The following is a 20,838-nucleotide window of genomic DNA, read 5'->3' as shown; positions in this document are numbered from 1 at the left end:
GTGTACAATCTGAGAGGGAAAGTTATGTTACAGAAACCATACGCACGCACCGCCCTAAAAACCAGATGTTTCCATTTATGGAGTAACTTTATGGAATGGACTAAGTGATGATTAAAAATGATCTAATAACATTATTCAGTTTAAAAAAATGAACAAAATTTTTTTTTTTTTTTTTTTGGACAAATATAAAAAAGAAAATTCGTGATTTATTTTAATGCTTTATATTTTGCCATCTGGCTGATGACTTTCAGTATGTAAACTGTGTGTAGAGGCATATAACTGTGTAAATTAAAGACTGTAAATAAGGAGTAGTATTTAAATAAGCCTTAGGCTTTCTTCTGCTCCTTCTCAAACAAGGTATAATGTTACACAAATGTGAATCCTTGTTTTGTATTGTATGTGTTTGAGATAAATAAAATTAAATAAAAAGGCCCATTTATGAGCAGAAGATGGATACGCAGACAGTTTTGTCCGTCTCCTGCGTTGGTTCCTTGTAATTTATTAGCTTCGTTGTCACAGGGGGGCAGTGTTGAGTTGTAAAGCTGACACGCAACTAGTGATGAGAATAAACCAGAGAGGGAGTGGGATAGAAAGTAGACAACATAGAAACCGTCACATAAAAAAACACCTGAAGAAGATGCAGAAGTTGAGAGCAGAAAAATAAAAAAACTTTGTAGTTTTATTCTTCTTCTGGTGTTTTCAGACATTTGTAAACGTTTTCTACTAACCAGTGTCAAAATGCGGAAGTAAAAACTCTGAACTCAGATCTGCCCCCTGGTGGATGAACTGGCGTAGTAACCATGGCAACGATAAAAGCCCCATGGAAGTATCTGGGCAGCGACGAATGAGTTTGATACTAACCTCTATATTTTTGTGTGTAACGGAGCAGAAACGGGCTGTAAGATGGATGCCATAGCTGCATAACGGCGTGATGTCATGGCGTATCGATGCGAGTAGTTCGAACAGACAGATGCAACGCGGGGAAAAAAGAGGAAGATGAAGATGTTTGTTCTTTTTGGCATGTTATAAACGACCGTGCTGGTATTGTTTTGTAACAACACCTTATAGTCCAGTCTTGGTTTTAGAAAACATAAATAAAAAATTTTTTTAAATTTAAAACACATAAAAATGAAAATAAGAAAATACAAAAGATGTTCAAAAGTGGGGAAAAAAATGCTAAAATTGACTTTTTAAAATAAATTTAGCCGTCTATAAAATCAATTATTATTGAATTGAAAGCGTAAAAGTGATTTAATCATTTGCCATTAACCGTCTGAACGCCGAGCTTTTTGTTAGCATGTTTTAACGCTTTGATCCAACACCAGCAGAACTGCACACGCTTTTAACATCTGCAGAGTTACTGTCTGAAACCCATTCATGTTAACATTCTGTTTGTACAGCATGTGGTTTTTTCAGAGCGTTCACCTCAGCCGTCCCATCAACCCCAGTTCCACATAGCGGGGTCGGTCACGCTTCAGCCCAGTTTGAGCCACAAGTCCTTTGTTAGAAGTGATGATCTAAAACCGCTTCTTCACTTCGGCTCATTTCAGTCGAGCAGATAGACCCCCCCTCGCCCTCCTGATGCTTGATTAGCGGCCTTTGTCTGACAGCTATGATTAAATACCTGGCCGCCGCCGCTGCCTGATGGAAACTTCACATCATCAAAACACAAACCGTCAAGTTCCAGCAGCGTCGGCCGTAACTTTGCTAATTCAACGCTTATTTTACACTGTATCTCCAGGCAAAGCCTCCCTCCCCCCGCCTTCATACCGATCAAACTTTCCCCATTATGTCCTGCTTTCTCCCTCACACACACACACACACCTGTTCCAGGTATTTCAGCCAGTCAGCATCGAGCTCCACAACCAGAGGGCGGTGTTATTCCCACAACAGTCTCACGTCGTCGGCACTCACACGACGTCCTGTATTACCGCCATCAATCATGTCGAGGAAATTACAATTTCCACACGTCAGCTACAGAGAGCTGTGGAGCGCTCTAATTGAATACTCCTGATACCCCCCCCCCCCCCCCCCCCCCCCCCCCACCACCACCACCACCCCACCTCCCTCTCATTCCCGTTATTTGCCCCGCAGTCGAAACTCCTTCTGCAACCTTGAAGGGTGAGGTAATGCAATAAAATGGAGGAGGGTGGGGGAAAAAATCTCGACATCTCCCATTGTTCTCTCTGTCACATTTACTGTCCAAACTGTCAGATATTACAGAACAACAAAGGAGTTTATGGATCTATAGGCTGAGAAGCTACATCTGTCCTTACACTGGATTCTCTGTTGTCAATTCCAGTCCGTGGCCCGTCGTCACGGGCCTCTGAATGCTTCCAGTACCGTTTTTGTTTCAGACTGACAGCCTGTTCATTACATATTCACAAGACCATCATTTTCATGCTGTTTTTCCTTTATCTTGAGGTAAATGGATGTCAGGAAACAAATGAGGCAGCTCGCAACAGCTGCACATCAAGCCCGCGGTTTCCACGCCGTGCCGACGGTGGCATTAAGAAGCAAACGTCAGCGTTCTCGCCTAAAGAGGGATGAGAAGGGGGGGAACAGAAAATCTTTTGCTGTCACGAACACAACGCTCATTTTCACTCCCTCCCCAGTCTCGCTCAGGCAATTAGTCGCTCACGTTTGCTCATTTGCATTTTACATTTTCACATACATCCTGAGCGAAGGAGGAAAACGCAGCATCTCATTATCTGGCTCCACAGCTGTTACAGGCATCAAACTCGTGACCTTTTATGGTTATGAGCCGCTCTCCCACTGCTAGGTCACTCTTTTTCTCGCTCATTCATCCCCCCACCCCCCAACACACACACACACAGACTCCCAGATTCTCTGATGTTGGCTTCCCAGACTTGTGTTTAATCCACTTAGAGTTCATTGCAGTGGCAACCCCTCACCGCTATTCAGCCTTTGTAGAACCGCCTGAAAAGCAAATCAGATACAGCTCTGAGTTGAGGCTTTGCAGATCTGTGTGTGTGTGTGTGGGGAGGAAGAGCAGAACCGAGTCCAACCAAGGCGATGTTTAATGATTTTTTCCACAGTCTTCTAACCAGGAATTTTATTTATTTTTTTTTTTTTACTTTACAGTTGGTGGCGGATTTACAGCTAAGCCCTCGTTCTGTTGAATTTAATGAAATGAAATGTGCTGCGTTTGTTTCATTTTAGGCTCAGATTCATGTTTTATTCAGGTGGTTTCATAAAAAACAAGCTAATCTGCAAGATTAATTGCCATAGTGATTTGGAATTCACTGGCGAGGAAACTGGTGTCAGTGATAAACCAGAAGAGTTTATTAAGAGCCTGACTGTGGCCTCGTACTGCACACGGCCATTGTCTAATTAACCCAGCGGCCTGAGGCGACATCAGGCCTCATATTTAATCCCTCTTTTCTAAATGAAGGTCTTGTGTCACATTTAGCGCTCGGTGCTCTTGTAAAATGTTGACATGACGTCAGCTGTGTATTGAGACGGTGGCGTGAAAGCCCTTTGCCCTGCACACCCTCGCATCCAAACTTACTGGATCTGTGCTGTTTTTCTTCCGTTCTTCTTCCTGAACAGGATGGATTCCTCCCCCCACCCTTTGAAAATGAAGAACGCGGCGCGAAGGACCAAGCTGAGAAAGAGAGCGGCTCCGCCAAGCTGGATAAACCCGAGAAGGCACCGAAAAAAATGCTGTCGAGAGGTGAGAAGCTGAAGTCCTTCATTAGAATTCATCTCTTGCTCATTTAAAGTAGAGTACAGGTAGAAATGAAACACAAGTATGAAAATACAAATCAGTTTCAATCATATTTTTTTAAGCCCTTTTTGTGTTTTCATTGATTTTATTTTTTCAATGATTTTGTCCTCTGATGACGGAAACGGCAGTAGAGGCAGCAAAATATCTGCTCCAAAAGACTAAATGTGTTGTATCTTTGTCCCCAGAGTCTGACGTTGCAAAATTTTACAAAAATTGTGGCTTTTGTGCTAAATGTCATTCGATGGAAAAATCTGCAAATCGTAGGTTTTTCTGTTTCGGTTTTATTTTGCAAAAAAGTTAATGATGATAAACAGCAAATTAGATACACTGTAACATTAAGTGATTGGTGCTAACGCTACTGTAAGCTAATAAAGTTGACACTTATTATGTACCTTATGTGATGATTTTTAATTCAGAATTAAATAATCCCGACATTACACTATTGTCCTGTGGGTTTACATGGAAATGACTCCAAATTGAGGTGTACATGGACACAGTTCCTTATTTAATTCCGCTTTACATCTTGAAGGGTTCTGATTGGATAGAGGGCGTGCATGACTTACTTACCTCTGTAAATAAGCAAAGTTCGCTTCCTGCTTCTCACATTTTCCATCGTAACGTGGAAAACTACATAATAAATACCGGTTTTGCTGTTAATTTGAGTATAATTTAGAAGTTCCAGTTCGACACGAGCATATTTACTTTTTTTTAACAACTGAGAAGGACAAGAAAGATAGCCCACTGAACACGGGAGGTAAAACAATGTGCGGAATATGTGCGTCATCGGGACGGGTAAGGTAATGAGCATACGCAGAATGATCAGAATAAATGTTTACATGACAGAGGAATCAGTTCTGATGTAAAATGCGAATAAACCAACCACCTACTTTGGAGTTAAGATTAATTCCATAGCCTGTACGTTTACCGTTAAACTGCACCCAGTCGGTGCTGCTTTTCATCAACCGCTCGCGCATCACTCGTTTATAACCGAAGCTACGATCCAGCTAGCTGGACTGCAGGATGGAGGCGGTCTGATCATGAAGGGGATACTGAGTGTCTGGTTAAACCAACCCTTCCCAAACTGGGGGACATTCTTGTGTTCATGCATAAACTAGTCATTAGGCTACATGCACCATTTTAAAACTCGATCTTGGCGAGGTCAGCTGATTTTTGGCATGTAGGTATTTTACTACATCTGTAGACCGAATCCACCATAAACCACTTATTTATAATGACTTTAAGCATTTTCAAGCCCTACATTTAGACTTTTTTTCTTTTTTTTTTTTTTTAATCATTGGGTGTCCAAAAGCCAAGATAATACAAAGGCTAATTTAAAAGTTTGGCATGAGCTGATTCTGGCATAGCTGGTTCATCACAACTGTGAAGATAATCCACCAAAAATAGCATTATCCTCCTATTTATGATCCTTATTCAGGGTTGCTAACACCAAAATGTGTAGTTTTGGTGTTGTGGGTAAAAAAGTTTGGGAACCATTGATGTAGGCTCCAATCTACGAACCGTAAGGTATCGATGGCTGGTTGGAACTTCAGGTGAGCTTTTCACAATTTAAGTGCAAAAGCCAATAGAGAGAGGTTCATTTATTTGTGAGACCTTTGGTACCTACAAGGCTACAAAATGTTGTAAGGTTTGAATGTGGAGATACAAGTTAGAAACCTTGTCCTGCCTGCTTGTTCAGCAGCCTTTAACATTTTCATCCAGGGTAAGACCTGAGGTGCCGGCATGCTTTTCCTGCCACTTGTTTGCTTGTTCCTAAACAATATTGCACCAAATTGAGGTAGAATTTTTAAGCGCCTGCGAGAGACAGAGCGTAATTTGCGCTGATCTGCATCACTTTCTTTAATATCCCAATATGAGACATTAACCTTGGCGAAGGACTCCAATCTGTGGCTGCGAAACTTGCATGAAGACCTGATCAGATTGGTGCTGGAGAAACCGTTTTCCATTAACGTCTCAGCTTTTTTGACACCTGGAGCCTCATTTGTAAACATTACTTACCCCCCCCCCCCCCCCCCAAATAAAAGTAGCTTAAAATATGCATACCCTTTCCCCACCATCCTAAACTGGAATGTATTTATAGACATTGGAGAATACATACATGTGGGCATACAGACTGCCTCCCTGTGACACTGAAAGCAAAGTATTGAACTGAAGCCAAATGCTTTAATGATACCTATCATACAATCTGTGTCACTCAGGGAAATTACAGCCCTTCAGTGATTATATCCTTTACTGTCAGAGGGGACATCCAGTTCTAAACATTTCCCTTTAGCTCAATGTCTTCCAGTTTGTCAAAAAGCACTTGTGCGGTTTTAAATGATATCTCATTATGGGCCGATAATTGGCGCGATTCAGTTAATTGCGAAAAAGCTCAAGGTGCGAAGCAATTACCGGGATTCCCACAGGCGTATAAAGGTGTCTGCTTCCCTCTGTGGAGCAACACCACTGATGAGGCTGCCACCAATTATAGACAGCAGACTCCCGCAGAGGGGAACAAGCTACTGACTGGTCCTCACCTCCATGTTGGTGCACAGGAACGTGTTTACCTGAACACTTCTTCGGTTCCTAAACGGCTGTCCTGGTAGCGTTCTCGCAGTCTTACTGGTAACACGGGCAACCCACCAGTTGTGGTGTTAATCAGGATTTCTGTCATTCACTTAGATTCCAGTCAAGACTACACGGATTCAACCGGCATAGACCTTCATGAGTTCCTGGTCAACACACTGAAGGGCAACCCCAGGTGAGCTCAGCACACACACACACACACAACCTGCAAATGGGAGGAAAAACATCTATGTAACTTATTTCCACTCCTCTGAAGCACGTAAATGCCTCACAGTTTGATTTGATTACGATTCAGAGGCTACAGTCTGATTATTTAACGATTATCAGGATTTTCATGCATCTTTTTTTCTCACTTTGTAGCTCCTTTAAACTACTTTATACTCAATTCAGCATCTATTAAATTTAGGAAACCAAACAAATTTATTCCCACTACCTTTTATTTATGTGGAACCAGAAATAAATCCAACACATATTATAGGTTTGGGCGATTAATCGGATTTTAATCTCAACTACGATCTGGGTTTTCAACGATCATAAAAATAAAAGGGTGTGATTATTTTTCTCTCTGCAGTTTCCTCTCCTGCTGTCTTCAGCTGCTAATCGAGCGTCTCTGGCGTTGCAGCGCTGTGCTGTAAACTCCTCCCACAGCCGCTTTGCTTTCATTCAGACACTGTTGCCAACTTGGTGACTTTTTCTCGCTAAATCTGGCGACTTTTATTGTTAAAAGCGACAAATCTAGCAACTTTTACTGGAGTTATTAGAGACTTTTCTGGTGTTTTGGCGACTGACTTGAAGGCACATATTGTTCTGCAGTTACTGTAAGGAAGGAGCAGCGGGAGCCTCTCCCGTCCTAAAGCACTCCCAGGCGGCCAGTCTCAGTCGGCTCCGGCTGCAGGTCAATGTAGAATAACTGCAGTAGGTTGTGGAAGTTCACCTAAACATAGTTTATACCATTGTCAGTGACAACTGGCTGCATTATTTTCGTATACGTAGTTCGGCGAGTTAAACACTAATATCCCTCCATTACGGGGCGTTACCATAGCAACGCGTTAATCAGCTGGTTCAGATCAGCCGTCTTTTAACAGGTGAATGCGAGAAACGCGCTGCAGCCTGACAGCGGTTGTTTGGTATAAAACATACATCCAGGCCAACGTAAAATAGTTCCTATATAAGCAGTAAAAGCGGATTAAACAACTCAGAACCGTGCATTAGACGGTTATAATGCACGGCATGGAGTCTAGAACACCACGACGCGCAGCGTTGTTTAAAAATACTGGATAATTGTGTTAAATAATCGAGATCCAGATTTCAGTCAAAATAATCGTGATTATAATTTTTGTCATAATCAAGCAGCCCTAATATCAGACATATTCTTCATACGGTCTTTAAATGTGACTCTTCGTGTGTTGGAACAACCAGCGCTTCTAACGAACAGAGCTGCTGTCACATGCTTGTCCCTCTCTCGTCTGATCTCATGTCCATTAAAACCAGATGTTTCCAAACGCTGCTTTCAGACCTGATGAGGAAATCTCACGATGCTAGCTGTTATCTTCCTGCTTTCTGGTGTTTACTGGTTGCTGCCTGGATACTTGAGGGGAGCTGACTTCTGGTTTGTCTTCATGAATCAGAGGTGCCCAGCACCAGTTCTTGAGGATCACACTCCTGCAGGTTTTCCATGTATCCCTTTTCCAAAACAGCTGACTCAAACTATAATCAGTCATGCACTTCATTGGCTGTTGGATCCATTTGATGGCAGCCAGATATGTTAGAACAGGGATACACTGAAAACCTGCAGGTCATGTGGGAACGCGACTTTCTGCTTCCTGCCTCACTTTACAGCTGCGTTTCTGTCTTTTAATTATTAAGAAAAGAATCGCTTTTAAACATGGTGTCGGCACGTGTTGCATCGAAATGAATCGATTAAATAGTGACACAGGTCACTTTTCTATGTCGTCGGAAATCGAATACATTTCCGATTTGTGTGGAATCGATCCGGGTCAGAACGATCATGCTGCTTTTTATTAGACTTTAATGTCACAGCAGTGAGACAAACGTGTCAGACCTTCAACTAGATGTGTTTTCTTCAATTTTTTTTATTGTAAATAGAAACTATGACCAAAGAAAATCAAATTTATATGACAAATAAAGAAAAGAAACTCAATAACGGGAGGTGCGGGTCGGGTCGCAGGTTCTACATCCAACAGTCTGGTCCAGATTCATCTGGTAGATATTCACAGCTATTGTTTGGGGTTTGGTAACCGTCCTGATGGGTTTGGCCGGGTGTGGGTTGGTACAACTACACATGGTGCTGTACAGACCTAACAACCAAGTCTGCACAAAAAGCCACTATTAACATTTTTACCCTCCTTTTTCTAAATTTTCTTGTTTCCGTCATCAGTCGGGAAGAACTTGGTCATTTCTGAGTGTGCAAGTGTTTCCAAATGAATAAACACACACGAAGCATCCTTATTTACGTCCTCTAAGCAGTGTGTGGCGTCGTGTTCTCCGAGCATATGTGCCTTTCACATTAGGGGTGGGAAAATCGAATCGAAAAATCGGAGATCAGGATTTTTTTTCATCACAATTTTAAAATTAATTTTTTTGTTAAAAAATCCATTGGTTTTTTTTTTTCAAATAAATAAAATGAATGCACTAATGCACTTGGGCATTATTGCAGCACAATGATGGTCTGGCTACTGTGTTGTTTTTTCCTCATTGAAATGAAGAAAAATAAGGAGCCAAAAAAAAAGTTTTATCCATTTTTTTTATTGTTTTTAATCTACAAAAATCAGCAATATCGGAGAATTGTGATAATTGCAATTTCAATCAAATTGGCACCCCCAAAAAAATCGGAATTGAATTGGAACATAAGCATATCGTCACGGCCCTATTTCACATTTAAGTGTGATGAAGGTTGCGTTGAAATAATGTCAACGTCTGTGTAAAAACAAATGAATTTCAGTTAAATATGTGCGGCGTGAACGTAGCCTCAGATGTGAAGTGTGTGAAGCTCAGTGAGCAGAGGTAGACGCAGCATTTTAACTGGGTGCTACTGGTGTTAGTATTTACTGGTTGGTCTCCCTGCGTCGAGGTCGCAAAGTAAAAATATGACAAATTAGAGCAAAACTGTAAAAGTGTTGCCAATATGCTGCATGCTGCACTTTGTTGGTCTTTGGATTAAATATCTTTATCATGTTTTCATTCATTTTACCGTTTAAGATGCGTCCATGTTCCTTTTTAAAGTTCTGAGTTGAATCCGATACAAAGAACTCACTTACTCAAAACAGAAATTTGATGCATTAAATACAAATTTATCGTATTAATCAATATCATCTTGGACTTGTACATTTGCCTCAGTATGTTTTAACATGAAGTATAAATGTCTTTTTGTTTGTTTTTCTGCAGGGATCGAATTATGCTGCTGAAGTTAGAGCAGGACATCTTGGATTTTATCAGCAATAATGAGTAAGACGATCAATAAGATGTTAAAGTTAATAAATATATTGAGTTAGTTTGGATGTTAATCGGACATATTATGAGCTGGAGGACCATATTTTCCTCCAGGATGATAAGATCTGGCATTTTTAATGTCTCACAGTTCAGGTTTATTTATATAGCACATTTCTAAAGCAGCAGCTGCCCAAAGTGCTGAACAATAAAACAACAACTACATTAAAAAAAATTAAATTAAACACTGCACATTAAAAAATAAATCAAATCTGGACACAAAACAAAAATCTAAAATAAACACAGTTCATCAGCTGTCTGCTCATGAGATGTCAGGCTTAAGTTTTTAGAAGGAATCCCTGTGCGCTTTGTTTGATCTGGTCATTTAATCACAGCAAAATCTCCTCAGATTACACGAGGACTGTGAACATTTCCCAGACTAATTCCTGCATCTCTCTGCAGAAGCCAGAAGAGGAAGTTCCCCCCCATGACGTCTTACCACAGGATGCTGCTACACCGTGTGGCGGCCTACTTCGGCATGGACCACAACGTGGACCCCAGTGGGAAGTCGGTGGTCATCAACAAGACCACCAACACCAGAATGTGAGTCAGCCGCAGATTTTACTTCCTTCATGGGTCAAATATGATTTGTCTGATCTTTACATGACAATCTGAGCAGCACAAATCCGACCCAGGCTGCTTCCGTATGCTAAATCTGGTATTTACCCAATATTTTCCATCCCGACGTCAGTCTGAACGTTTGTCACATTGCAGTTAATCATTGAGAGCTGCAGCGTTGGACGTTTTCTTCCTGGTTCACATTTGTTGCTGGGAAAATCTGCATTAAAAATAAAGCCGTTTCTGACGTAATGCTAAGACAGGAAATCGGAAGAGTGGTCTTGTGGTCTGGCCTCCCGTTTCCACGGGGTGAATAAAACAAAGATTTGACGACAGCCTCTGGAGCTCAAATTTCTCGCAACGCATGGCGAGTCCTGTCTGTGTAAACTGGAATCGTAATCTTTGAGCGACGGTGACGTCTTTATTACCGTCTTGCACTCAGATCCTGTTTAACTCCTGAGAACGACAACGTGGTCAACTACCATGTCGAGTTTGTGCAGCTGCATGTTTTTAGCGCTGGGTTCGGTAATGTTGGGGAGCTAGCAAGATTTGAAAGCGGCGCCCTGTCTTGACTCCTCCCTCTCTGGGTTTGCTCCTTGCGTGATTTCTCAGCTGTGTTTGCCTTCCGAGTTTCTTCTTCACGACTTTGTATTTTCATCCTAACACGCTATTTATATGCAGGGTGTGGCTATCAGGTATGCGCTGCTGGAGGGGGAGGAGGGGAGCCAGGAGAAGAAGCTTACAAAATATAAGAAATGAACAACTTAAATTTGGTCTGAATGTTTGGATTGGTCAGAGTTTTAGTTTTTGTTTAAAAGTAATTTAATCTCGAAGTTTGGCATATTTAGGGGCGTGTCCTTTTGATTGACAGGTACCCGATCTCCCGCTTCAAGTCAGAAAAACGTAGAACAACCGCAGTTTTTAGCCGGTTAACAATGTGACTTAGCTTGAGCTCACTTACCTTCGTTAGCTGGTTATCTCCTGTTATCTCCGGGTCAGCTCCACCTCTTTGCCCATATTTGTATTTTCCTGGCGAGACGACACGCATGCCTCTGCCAAGATGGTGATGGTAGGAACCGCCCACCGAGCTTCAATTCATCTCTTCAGAAACCTATGGGTGACGTCACGGAGGCTCCGTCCATCTTTTTATATACAGTCTATGGTTGTGTATGAGGATGTGACGCACACCTGGGAGTGTTAAAGTTTCACTGCCCCCTACAGGCCTGGCATGCACACTACATCAATTCTCTGAAAAAACATCGTTGTCATTCCGCCGTTGTGTTAAGCCTTTTCTTTTTTCAAATACACAAATGAAAAAGTTTTGCGTGAAACGTTGAGGTGTAAACAAGGCTTAACGCTCCTGTGAACCCCCCTCTACCCCCACCCTCACCCCACCCATCCCCTCGTCTCTCCACAGACCCGATCAGAAGTTCTCCGAGCACATCAAAGATGACAGGGCGGACGATTTTCAGAAGCGCTACATTCTCAAACGAGACAACTCCAGCTTTGATCGGGAAGACAGCACGGTGGGTTTATTTTTTTAAATGTACCCCCCTTCCCCCCGCAACCATCACCACCACCACCCTCACCAAGCTGTCACTTTCATTCCTGACATGTTCGTAAGAGCGGGACAATCTGGCGTCCCTGACGTCGCTGCTAAAGAAGAGTGTGTTTATGTGTCCTTGCCAGATCCGAATGCGTTTGAAAGCTGACAAGAGGAGCAAATCGATGGAGGAGCGGGAGGAGGAGTACCAGCGAGCCAGAGAAAGGATTTTTGCACATGATGTGAGAGCTGTTTGTGTGGGCGGAGAGTGGGGGTGGAAGTGGAGGGTGGTTGGGATGTGGGGGGGTCATGTTTCACAAATCTTTGTGTCATGTCTATTCATGTGCAAATTCAGTGGATTTCTTGCTGGAGACAACGAAAGCTGGCTTTATGACTATAGATGCTCCAAATCAGTTAGATTTCTGTGTGGATGGAGGTCCGACTGCCTTACGCGGCACAACCTGAATAAAATATCAGTTTTTGTACAAATAAAAGCACTCAGGATGATTTATAACCTCTTTTTCATCCACAGGGAGAACACTTCATCCTGGATAGAAGGTAAGAAGTTACATTTATCACACACAGGCTGATCTTTTATTAAGTGGAGATTTTATTCCAAAAAGCCAATAAATTGTCACGTAAATAGCAGCGTTGGAGCCAGTTTTGTCCTTTTAAAGTGTCCCTAATGCTCTCCGGCTGTAATTACAGTCAAGCCTGCCATGTTTGAAAATGGTAGACATCTCATTTGTATCTCTGATGCTTCTCCTCCTTTCAGTATGCAGCATGGAGACGCATGCATGAGCACGCAGCAGAGGCGACAAATGTTCAGGTGGGTCCCCCCCACATTCCTCCTCCACCTCCTCCCATCAGCATCGCTGGGAGCAAAAACCCTTTGAATGGATCGACTCGCTCAGGAACACGAGCGCTGATCTGAGGATTTGTTTCTGCTTGTGTTAAATAGGATTTTCTGCCCAGGCTTCCTCATGTAGGATGGCCTATTCAGACCAAAGCTGGCTCATTAAACTGCTGAATGCTTTTTATTTCTGCAAAAATATTCGCATCATCTGGTATAGATTGATTATTGAGCCATATTTACAGATATAAACATGTTTCTCTACCGGAGGTGGGCAGAAAAGACAAAACTTTGCTCAAAAAGAAGCATTACTTAAATAAATATGGTATTTTCAAAATAATACAAATTTTAAAAGTATTAAAAAAAAATAAATAAAAAAATTAAAATTAGGGCACAAATAAACAAAATATTATCAATTTAAATTTTTTATTTTCGTGTTACCAGCTGAAAGTTTTGCCTTTAATGATGGTTCAGTAGACGAGCTTTTACTACTTCATTTGATGTAGCGAATCCCCTGTTGACAAAAAACACATCAGTCTATGAGCCTTCAGGAGATAAAGTCATTAAAACACACATTGCTCAATTCAGTTTAATTAAAAACTTTATTTCTTCCCAAGGGGGACACGAAGTAAACATGCATGGAAGTAAAACAAAGACAGAAGCAACAACAAGAAATGGGCCAGAAAGTACATGTAGCTCTTTTATTTTATATTATATTATATTATATTATATTACATTATATTGGTGACATGGGTAGTGAGTAGGATAAGAGGGATGCTAACTTGTCCACTGAAACAAGCTAACTATGCTACACGAGATATCTAGACCTCACACACACACTTCTCGGTAGCTCGTGTTGAGTAATGGCTTTCCATCATTAGACGGCTGAAAAGAACCGTTTTCAAGAAGGTCAGCTGCTTCTCGTGACAAGGCATCAGGGATCTTGAATCTAATCTAAGCTTATGATAGCTAATGCTAACTTATTTTAATGTACAGTAGTTTTGTTAGCTTTTAATAGCTAATGCTAACTCATTTAATGTATAGTGATCTAATTATCTAATATAGCATTTAACAAAATGTTTCCAAACACTAAAAAGGTTGATATGAAATATTTCTTTTTAATTCTTGAATTCTGTAACCGAACAACACTAGCGTCCACCAAGGACATCCATACGGGAAATCCAAGATTTATTAAATCTAACTGAATAAATCAGGGGTCGAACTAATTTTGCCAATTTCATCTCAAGTGAACACGACCAGTGAAAAAATATACTCCCAGTAAGAAAAATACCAATTTTTTGCCTTTTTAAGTGCAAAGAGGTACAAGTTTACATTTAATGACCTGTCTTTATGAACGTCCTTTTTGAAGAAGTGCCGTTTATATGTTCAAGTTCAACTTCAAGTTTATTTCTACAGCACAGTTTTTACAGCAGCAGCTGCCCAACGTGCTGAACAGTAAAACAACAACACTCCACAATTCAAACCTGGAAATTAAAAACAAAAAAATAAAAGATAAAATTAAAATACACAAAGGACATGCTCAGGTTTGATTAAAAAAAAAAAGTGGGATTTAGGAAGAGATGTAAAACTGGAGACAGATTGGTTAGATCTAACATGGTAGGGAAGGCCATTCTATCATTTTGGACCAGCAACATAGAGGACTAAAGTCTGGCAATATGTACATTATAACCTCCAGTAGGTCCTAAAAACCAAACATTTAAACACCAGTATGTGGAAATGAAAAATCCAGTATTTAACCTCATGATTAGTTATTTCAGATGTACATACGTGTACATTTCTGCCTGTTTCCCTTATAATACAAACTGAAGTCATATCTGTTTAAGTGGGAAAGATATAACAGGAAGAGGATGTTGTCCTGTTGCCATGGAAATGTTTTACACTTATTAAACATTTTAAAAATGCCATATTATTTGGACAAAGTAGGAGTCATTATTTATGTTTTAATAATAGCAGTTACTTTCTCCTTTGGTGTTAATTAATCCGGGCCGGACAGAACTCTCCGCCGGGCCTCTTTTGGCCCACGGATCTTATGTTGGACACCCTTGGAAGCAATGATTATGAGACAAGTGATGAGTCGGGTGTTTCCTGATGAAAAAAATATAATTCTGCTTTCGCACGATTTAGTCATGTAAAAATAAAAATTAAACTCTTAGAAGTGCATTTTTTCTCACTGCCCACCTCTGTTTATAATCTGAAGATTAAACGAGACTTAAAAGGTGAAGTATGTAGGATTTTTAATATTTTCAAAATAAATTAACTAATAAAATAACTACAATCATAATTAGAAAGTTTTTTGAACATGTAGGTTCCAGTCTGTCCATATTTGATGTTATTAAATTACAAGTTTGATTAATAACAAATGACAAAAAGCACTTTTTTTTTTTTCTTTTTTTTTTTTTTTTACTGGTAGGAAAAAAATTTAAGAAGTGTCTTTGTCTTTTATGATAGTAGTTATTTTTTTAGTTAATTTATTTTGAAAATATTGAAAATCTTACATACTCCACCTTTAAAGTGACTCCTCCGTCGTCTCCCAGGTTGCGAGCCGGACAGTCTGGCGCCAGCCGTCAGAGCAGCTCGGAGACGGAAACACTGCCACGACACGGCGAACCCCGGCCATGGAGCAGCACTGACAGCTCCGACAGCTCCAACCGGCTCGCCCCGCGGCCCCCCATCACCAAGGCCAGCAGCTTCAGCGGCATCTCCCCCGGCCTCATCCGAGGAGACAGCACGGCCAGCAGCAAGAGCACCGGGAGACTGTCCAAAACAGGCAAGAGACACAAAACCGGACTAGAAATATGCAAAGAAACTGATGCATCGTACAGGTGAATTCTGAGTGCAGATGGAAGGATTTGTCTCATTAGAAAGATATAATCAATGATGTAATCGATTCATACAGTCACAGCTGAGCAAACGAGGATCCTGCTGCTGGTGACCGGTCTGTGGACCTTGTAGTTGGACAGCTGTCCAAACTAATTCCAGCGCAGCAGCCTGATAATGGAAGAGCCTGGGAAAAAGTGTTGCAGCAGCAGAACAGTAAAAGCCACTGAGAGGACTTCCTGCATAATGCATGGCTGCTATGGCTGCTAACGCTCGCTTCTCCATACGATGCATTCACTGGCTGACGGGAGACGCAGCTGACCTCTGTCCCGTGAGGTCGTTCTGTCGGCGGCGAGGTTCTTACCTGAGTGGCTTTTTAAGCAGCAGGACAAACTCGCTTTGGGTTTTGAGGAGAGACGGTGAAGGAGACACGTTGCTTGTGTTTCTCTGCTTTTTGTCCTTCGTCTCAGCTGCTGAAAAAACTTCTGCTGCCGCCGAGCAAAAATAATCTCCACTAGAAAATAGAAGCTTATCTACGATCGAGGCTAAATCCCTTCCTTTGTTTATCATGTTGATTTGCAGCAATGTCCTGATCCATCCTTCGTTTCTTTATATGTTATCAGGAAAACTGGAAAGTTTCAGCATTTCTAGGCTAAAATTTAGTCATACCAAGTTGGAAGTCCATGTTTGGTCTGACGTGTCTTCAGGAATATTTCTCCAGACTTCTTGAAGGACAGTCCGAGCTCTGCGAGGATGTCTCTGCTTTTTGTTGTGTTCTCCGTCCAGATGATCCCAAACTGCTTCAGTAATGCTGAAATCTGTGTTCTGAGGTGGATTCATCCCCACATCCGACCTTCTTCTCTGACCACTTCTCTTCTTCCTCAGCAACCAAATGCATCACGTTTTCATGACATTGTAATGTGGCGCATCGTTATTAGGAAAAGGGTTGTTTGTTTTTCAGAGTCAGCTGTTTTTACCGTTTCTTCCGGCGCCAGCCAGACCAGAATATACATGAAAAACATTTCCAGTCATAACTGGTTTGAGTGGTTTATAAATACAATTTAAAAACTGGTCAATAATTTGAAGTCTGCCATGTTGAGAGAAGCCATGTTTTTCAGTCTAATTCATGTCAAACGGCATACCTCGGCCTTTTCTCCCTGTTTCGCTTCATTGACCATCAGGGGTCAAAGTCAGCATAACCTTGCGTGTGATTTTACTTATTTTACTCTTGTAACAAACACACTGGACCTAAAATCACACAAAAACATAAAAGAACAAAGGTTCTCAGACTTGGGTTTTAAGTGTAAAAACCTCAAACACGTTTAACAAACCATTTTTACAAGTTAGAATGCAAATCTATATGGTTAATCATAAAAACTTACAAGAAACAAGAATACTTTATTCATCCCAGAGGGGAAATTCAAGATTCAAATCCAACCCGTCCAAGATTTTACAGACAAACGTAGAACCATTACACAAGACACAGGTCCGGGCCGTATTTCGGCCTCGCAGCCAGATTTATCCTGCGCCGCCGGAAAAGAAACATGTGGTAAACAAAAGCTGGAGGAGAAAAAAAAGTTAGTCTGTACCACCTTTACAGGGCAGTCTAGAGATTCAACAAAAAAAAAAAAAAAAAACAAACTCAAAAACTGAAAAGGCACATATTCAGACAGTCATAACATGAGGAAAACACATGGGAGGGCGCGGTCGGGGTGGGATCTCCCAGCACTGCCAGTCAGTTCGGAGCTCAGAAAGGCGCGTCCAACCAGCTGTCTGTCCGTGAGTGTTGGGAGGGTCAAGGACCAGAGAAGAAGGTGAAAAATAGGAGTGTGTGTCTGTAACAGTGAGTGTGGATACCTGTGTGTGTGTTCAGTGAGTGAATCTGTGGAATATCCCCCAGTTCCAGTGTACAAATCTAATAAAAACAGTTATAAATATCTATTTACTTTAAAATGCAGCAAAGTTTCAGGTGTTTTTTATGCAACTATGTACAGTTTTAACTCAAATATGCAGAGTAAATTATTTATTCCACTCCAAAAAAAACAGTTGTTGTCCACTAAATGACAACATCACAGGTCAGCATTTACAGAGTGTGTTAGTCCTCCTGTCCACCGGGGGGCAGCACTACAATCTGCTTTTGGGGCTTTTTAGTTGCTTCTACAACTTCTGTTCTTCCTCAGCCAACAAATGCATCATGTTATAACATTGTAATGTGGAGTATCGTTAATAGGAAAAGGGTTGTTTGTTTTTGAGAATCAGCTATTTTTACCGTTTCTTCCAGCTACAAGCGTGACCAGAATATACATGCTGTTAATTTCCAGTCGTAACTGTGGTTATAAATACAATTTAAGTATGAGTGGTTTATTAATACAATTTAAAAACTGGTAAATAATTTGAAGTCTGCCATGTCAACAGAAGGTTTTTCTGGTATTTTCTTCAGGAAATCCCTTTAAGATCCAGCTGATCTGTTAGTTTTTCAGTCTGGACTCTTCTTCTGTTGTCCTTGTTAAGTTTTCTCAGGTCTTTTAAGCTAATAGCTTGTTGCCAAAAAAGTCCTGTTTTATGTCAAACTTGGGTTATTTGTGGGATTTTTCATAGATGCAACCAAAGAAATTGGATGAGATCAGACTGTGCTTAAGATGTTATTTAGAATGAGTTTTTTTTCTAAGTTGCCTCTCAAAGTTTCATTGTAAAGCTTCATTTATACTTCATGTTGAATATTCCTGCAGACAGAGGAGTCTGTCTATCTCTTGCCTTCTTTACATGCTAATTTCATGCCATTGCATAGCCAGACGTAACAAACAGATCGAGGAAGCAGTGTTGTGCAGTTTAGCTGACTTAAAACTAACAAAAGGAACAAAGAAGAAGAAACTGTACTCTTTTTTGAGATTGTACGTTATCACAATCCACCATCGCTGTGTTTGCTGTTGTCTGAAACTGACATGGGCGGTGGCATTTCATAATGTTTGAAATATACTTATGTACACAAAGGGAGCAGAAATAAGGCTTGGTCTTTGGTGCTATATTTTTAACGTACATTCCTGGAGCTCTTTGCACCGTTTTTCTATTTTCTCAGGACACAACAGCATTTTACACCTGTGTTTCATTTTCAGCACCACACCAGCAAGTTGACATCAACCCACTCGCTGTTCTGAATGCACCATGGCTGATTCAACAAAGAAACCCAAGAGGACTTTAATAAAGAGTCAACATCATGTTGACTTTTACTGCTTAGAGAAGGCTCAGAGAAGAGGCAGGATGCAGGACAGATGAAATGCTGAAATACAGCTAAAGTTTTGCTGAAATAAGGATTCAACAAAGATACGCAAGAGGTCTTTTATAATGAATCAACATCATGTTGACTTTTACTGCTTAGAGAGGGCTCAGAGAAGAGGCAGGGTGCAGGACAGATGCTGAATAAGACGCCTCAATGAGAAAATCTGCCAAAGTTCCATAATCCTTCTTTAGGTGAATTAAAAACAGAAAAATAAATCAGTTTCCTTTTTAAAATGATCAGAAAGCAGAACTGGACTGAAAATGGAACAAAGGATATCTTCATAATGTACAAGGTTGTTTGTCCCTTTTGTTCAACCGTAGCAATAAAGCCTGATAAAATGAGGGATGGATTTAGACTGTAGTTTTTTGTTCATCAAGACAAAGCTGGAAAGTAACAGCAACTTGAGCTGCGTCTATTTCCTGTTTAGTGTTACTGCCATCGCTTGCATCCACTTATATCCATTTTCTCCTTTATTTACTTAAAAGCAGCATCTTTGTTCATTTAAAAACTTGATTTTTTCTAAGTCAGATGGATTAAAATCCCGAGTACAAGATGAAATCGCCCCAAAAAGCAAAGAGCTTTTTTGTTCAGTTTGTTCAGTTTGACCAGTTTGCACAACATTCGTTGATCATGGCAGATGGAGCAGTTTTTATTTATTTATTTAGTTGTTTTATTAACAGTTGCTTTGGTATTGGAGCCAGAGAACAGGATGCATTATTAGTAAGAGACACAACTGTGAATTTCTTTTCTCTGCTTCATTTTTGCCTCTGGCTCTTTCCACCCACATGAATACCCGATGAGCTGGAATCATCATGTTAACCCTTTCAGTTCTGTCATTATGACATTTGCCTGGACCATTTTATCTGTTTGGTTTTAATTTTCATTAAATTTATCGTGTGTAAAATATCCAATATATTGTATATAATATATAGGCTTAAAACAGTGTGTTATAACAAAGCGCGGGGGGGGGGGGGGGGGGGGGGGGTGTTCATTTTCAACAGGTTTTTCACCATTAATGCACATTCAAATGTACATAACTTAGAGAAAAATTCTTTTTTTTTTTTTTTTTTTTTTAACCTTTTACCTTTTTACCTTTTTTACAACTTAAACAGTTTGTTTGTCTGGAGTTTTTATTGTCCAGGTTGCAAGTTGTCTATTTGTTTATGACAAGGGTTTTTTTTTTTTTGGTTTTTTTTTTTTTTACAGCAGTAGTCAATAAAGCACCAATAATGCAGTCCTTCCACCCCCAGACTGCTGCTTTTGCAGAACAGTGAAGAATCTCTAACAATTTTAAGGTGTATCATGAGATTAGGTGGGATTTGTTTCATAAACATCTCTGTTTATCTAGGATATATTTTTGCCATTGTAAGAATAGATAATGTAATAAATATAACACAGAAAAAGGGCAAAAAAAAACATACCACAAGAAAAGTAAAATTGACCAATTTGACACAAAGCCAACAAGAGAAAATGTTCTAAATGTTGTAAAACAAACTGTCTTTCTTACTGTTGTTCCTCTGGCTCATCTTCTTCAACTGACTTCTGTATTTTTCTGTCTCTGGAAGAATTCCTGGACATTTCTCCTCCCATTATTTACTAAATTTTTACCAAGGAAATCACCAATTTTTGCTGAATAGTAGCAAAGTAGATCAACTACTTCAAAAACACTGATGAACTCTCAGAAACAAAACTAAAACTGTCATTGGCAGCACTTAAATATTATTGACAGAGAGAACACCCCTGAAGTATTGGTAAAATACCCTTAAAAAATTGCTAAAATATTGTTAAAATACCACTAAAAATGCTTCTTACGTACTGCTGAAATATTACAAAAATATTGCAAATGTACCATTAAAATACCCTCAATATGCCCCTTAAGTTTTGCCGAATTATTAGGGGTGGGAAATTCGAATGGAAAAATTCAAAAT

General features: G+C 40.4%; 1 protein-coding gene across 1 annotated transcript in view; it reads left to right on the top strand.

The window, feature by feature from the left end:
* The window catches only part of LOC306773998 (R3H domain-containing protein 1-like), a 63,062-nt gene that overhangs the window by 21,838 nt on the left and 20,386 nt on the right, over positions 1-20,838 (top strand). Inside the window, exons 6-14 of the mRNA XM_079263963.1 lie at positions 3,574-3,697; positions 6,431-6,509; positions 9,740-9,799; positions 10,244-10,384; positions 11,817-11,925; positions 12,089-12,184; positions 12,475-12,500; positions 12,718-12,771; positions 15,351-15,583. Coding sequence (XP_079120089.1) covers positions 3,574-3,697; positions 6,431-6,509; positions 9,740-9,799; positions 10,244-10,384; positions 11,817-11,925; positions 12,089-12,184; positions 12,475-12,500; positions 12,718-12,771; positions 15,351-15,583 — 922 coding nt within the window. The remainder of the gene's footprint in view (positions 1-3,573; positions 3,698-6,430; positions 6,510-9,739; positions 9,800-10,243; positions 10,385-11,816; positions 11,926-12,088; positions 12,185-12,474; positions 12,501-12,717; positions 12,772-15,350; positions 15,584-20,838) is intronic.

The sequence above is a fragment of the Telmatherina bonti genome (assembly GCF_933228915.1).
Source record: "Telmatherina bonti genome assembly, chromosome: 24".
Classification (NCBI taxonomy): Eukaryota; Metazoa; Chordata; class Actinopteri; order Atheriniformes; family Telmatherinidae; genus Telmatherina; species Telmatherina bonti.
Note: the sequence above shows the minus strand (reverse complement) of the source record. Positions and strands in the feature narration are given on the sequence as shown.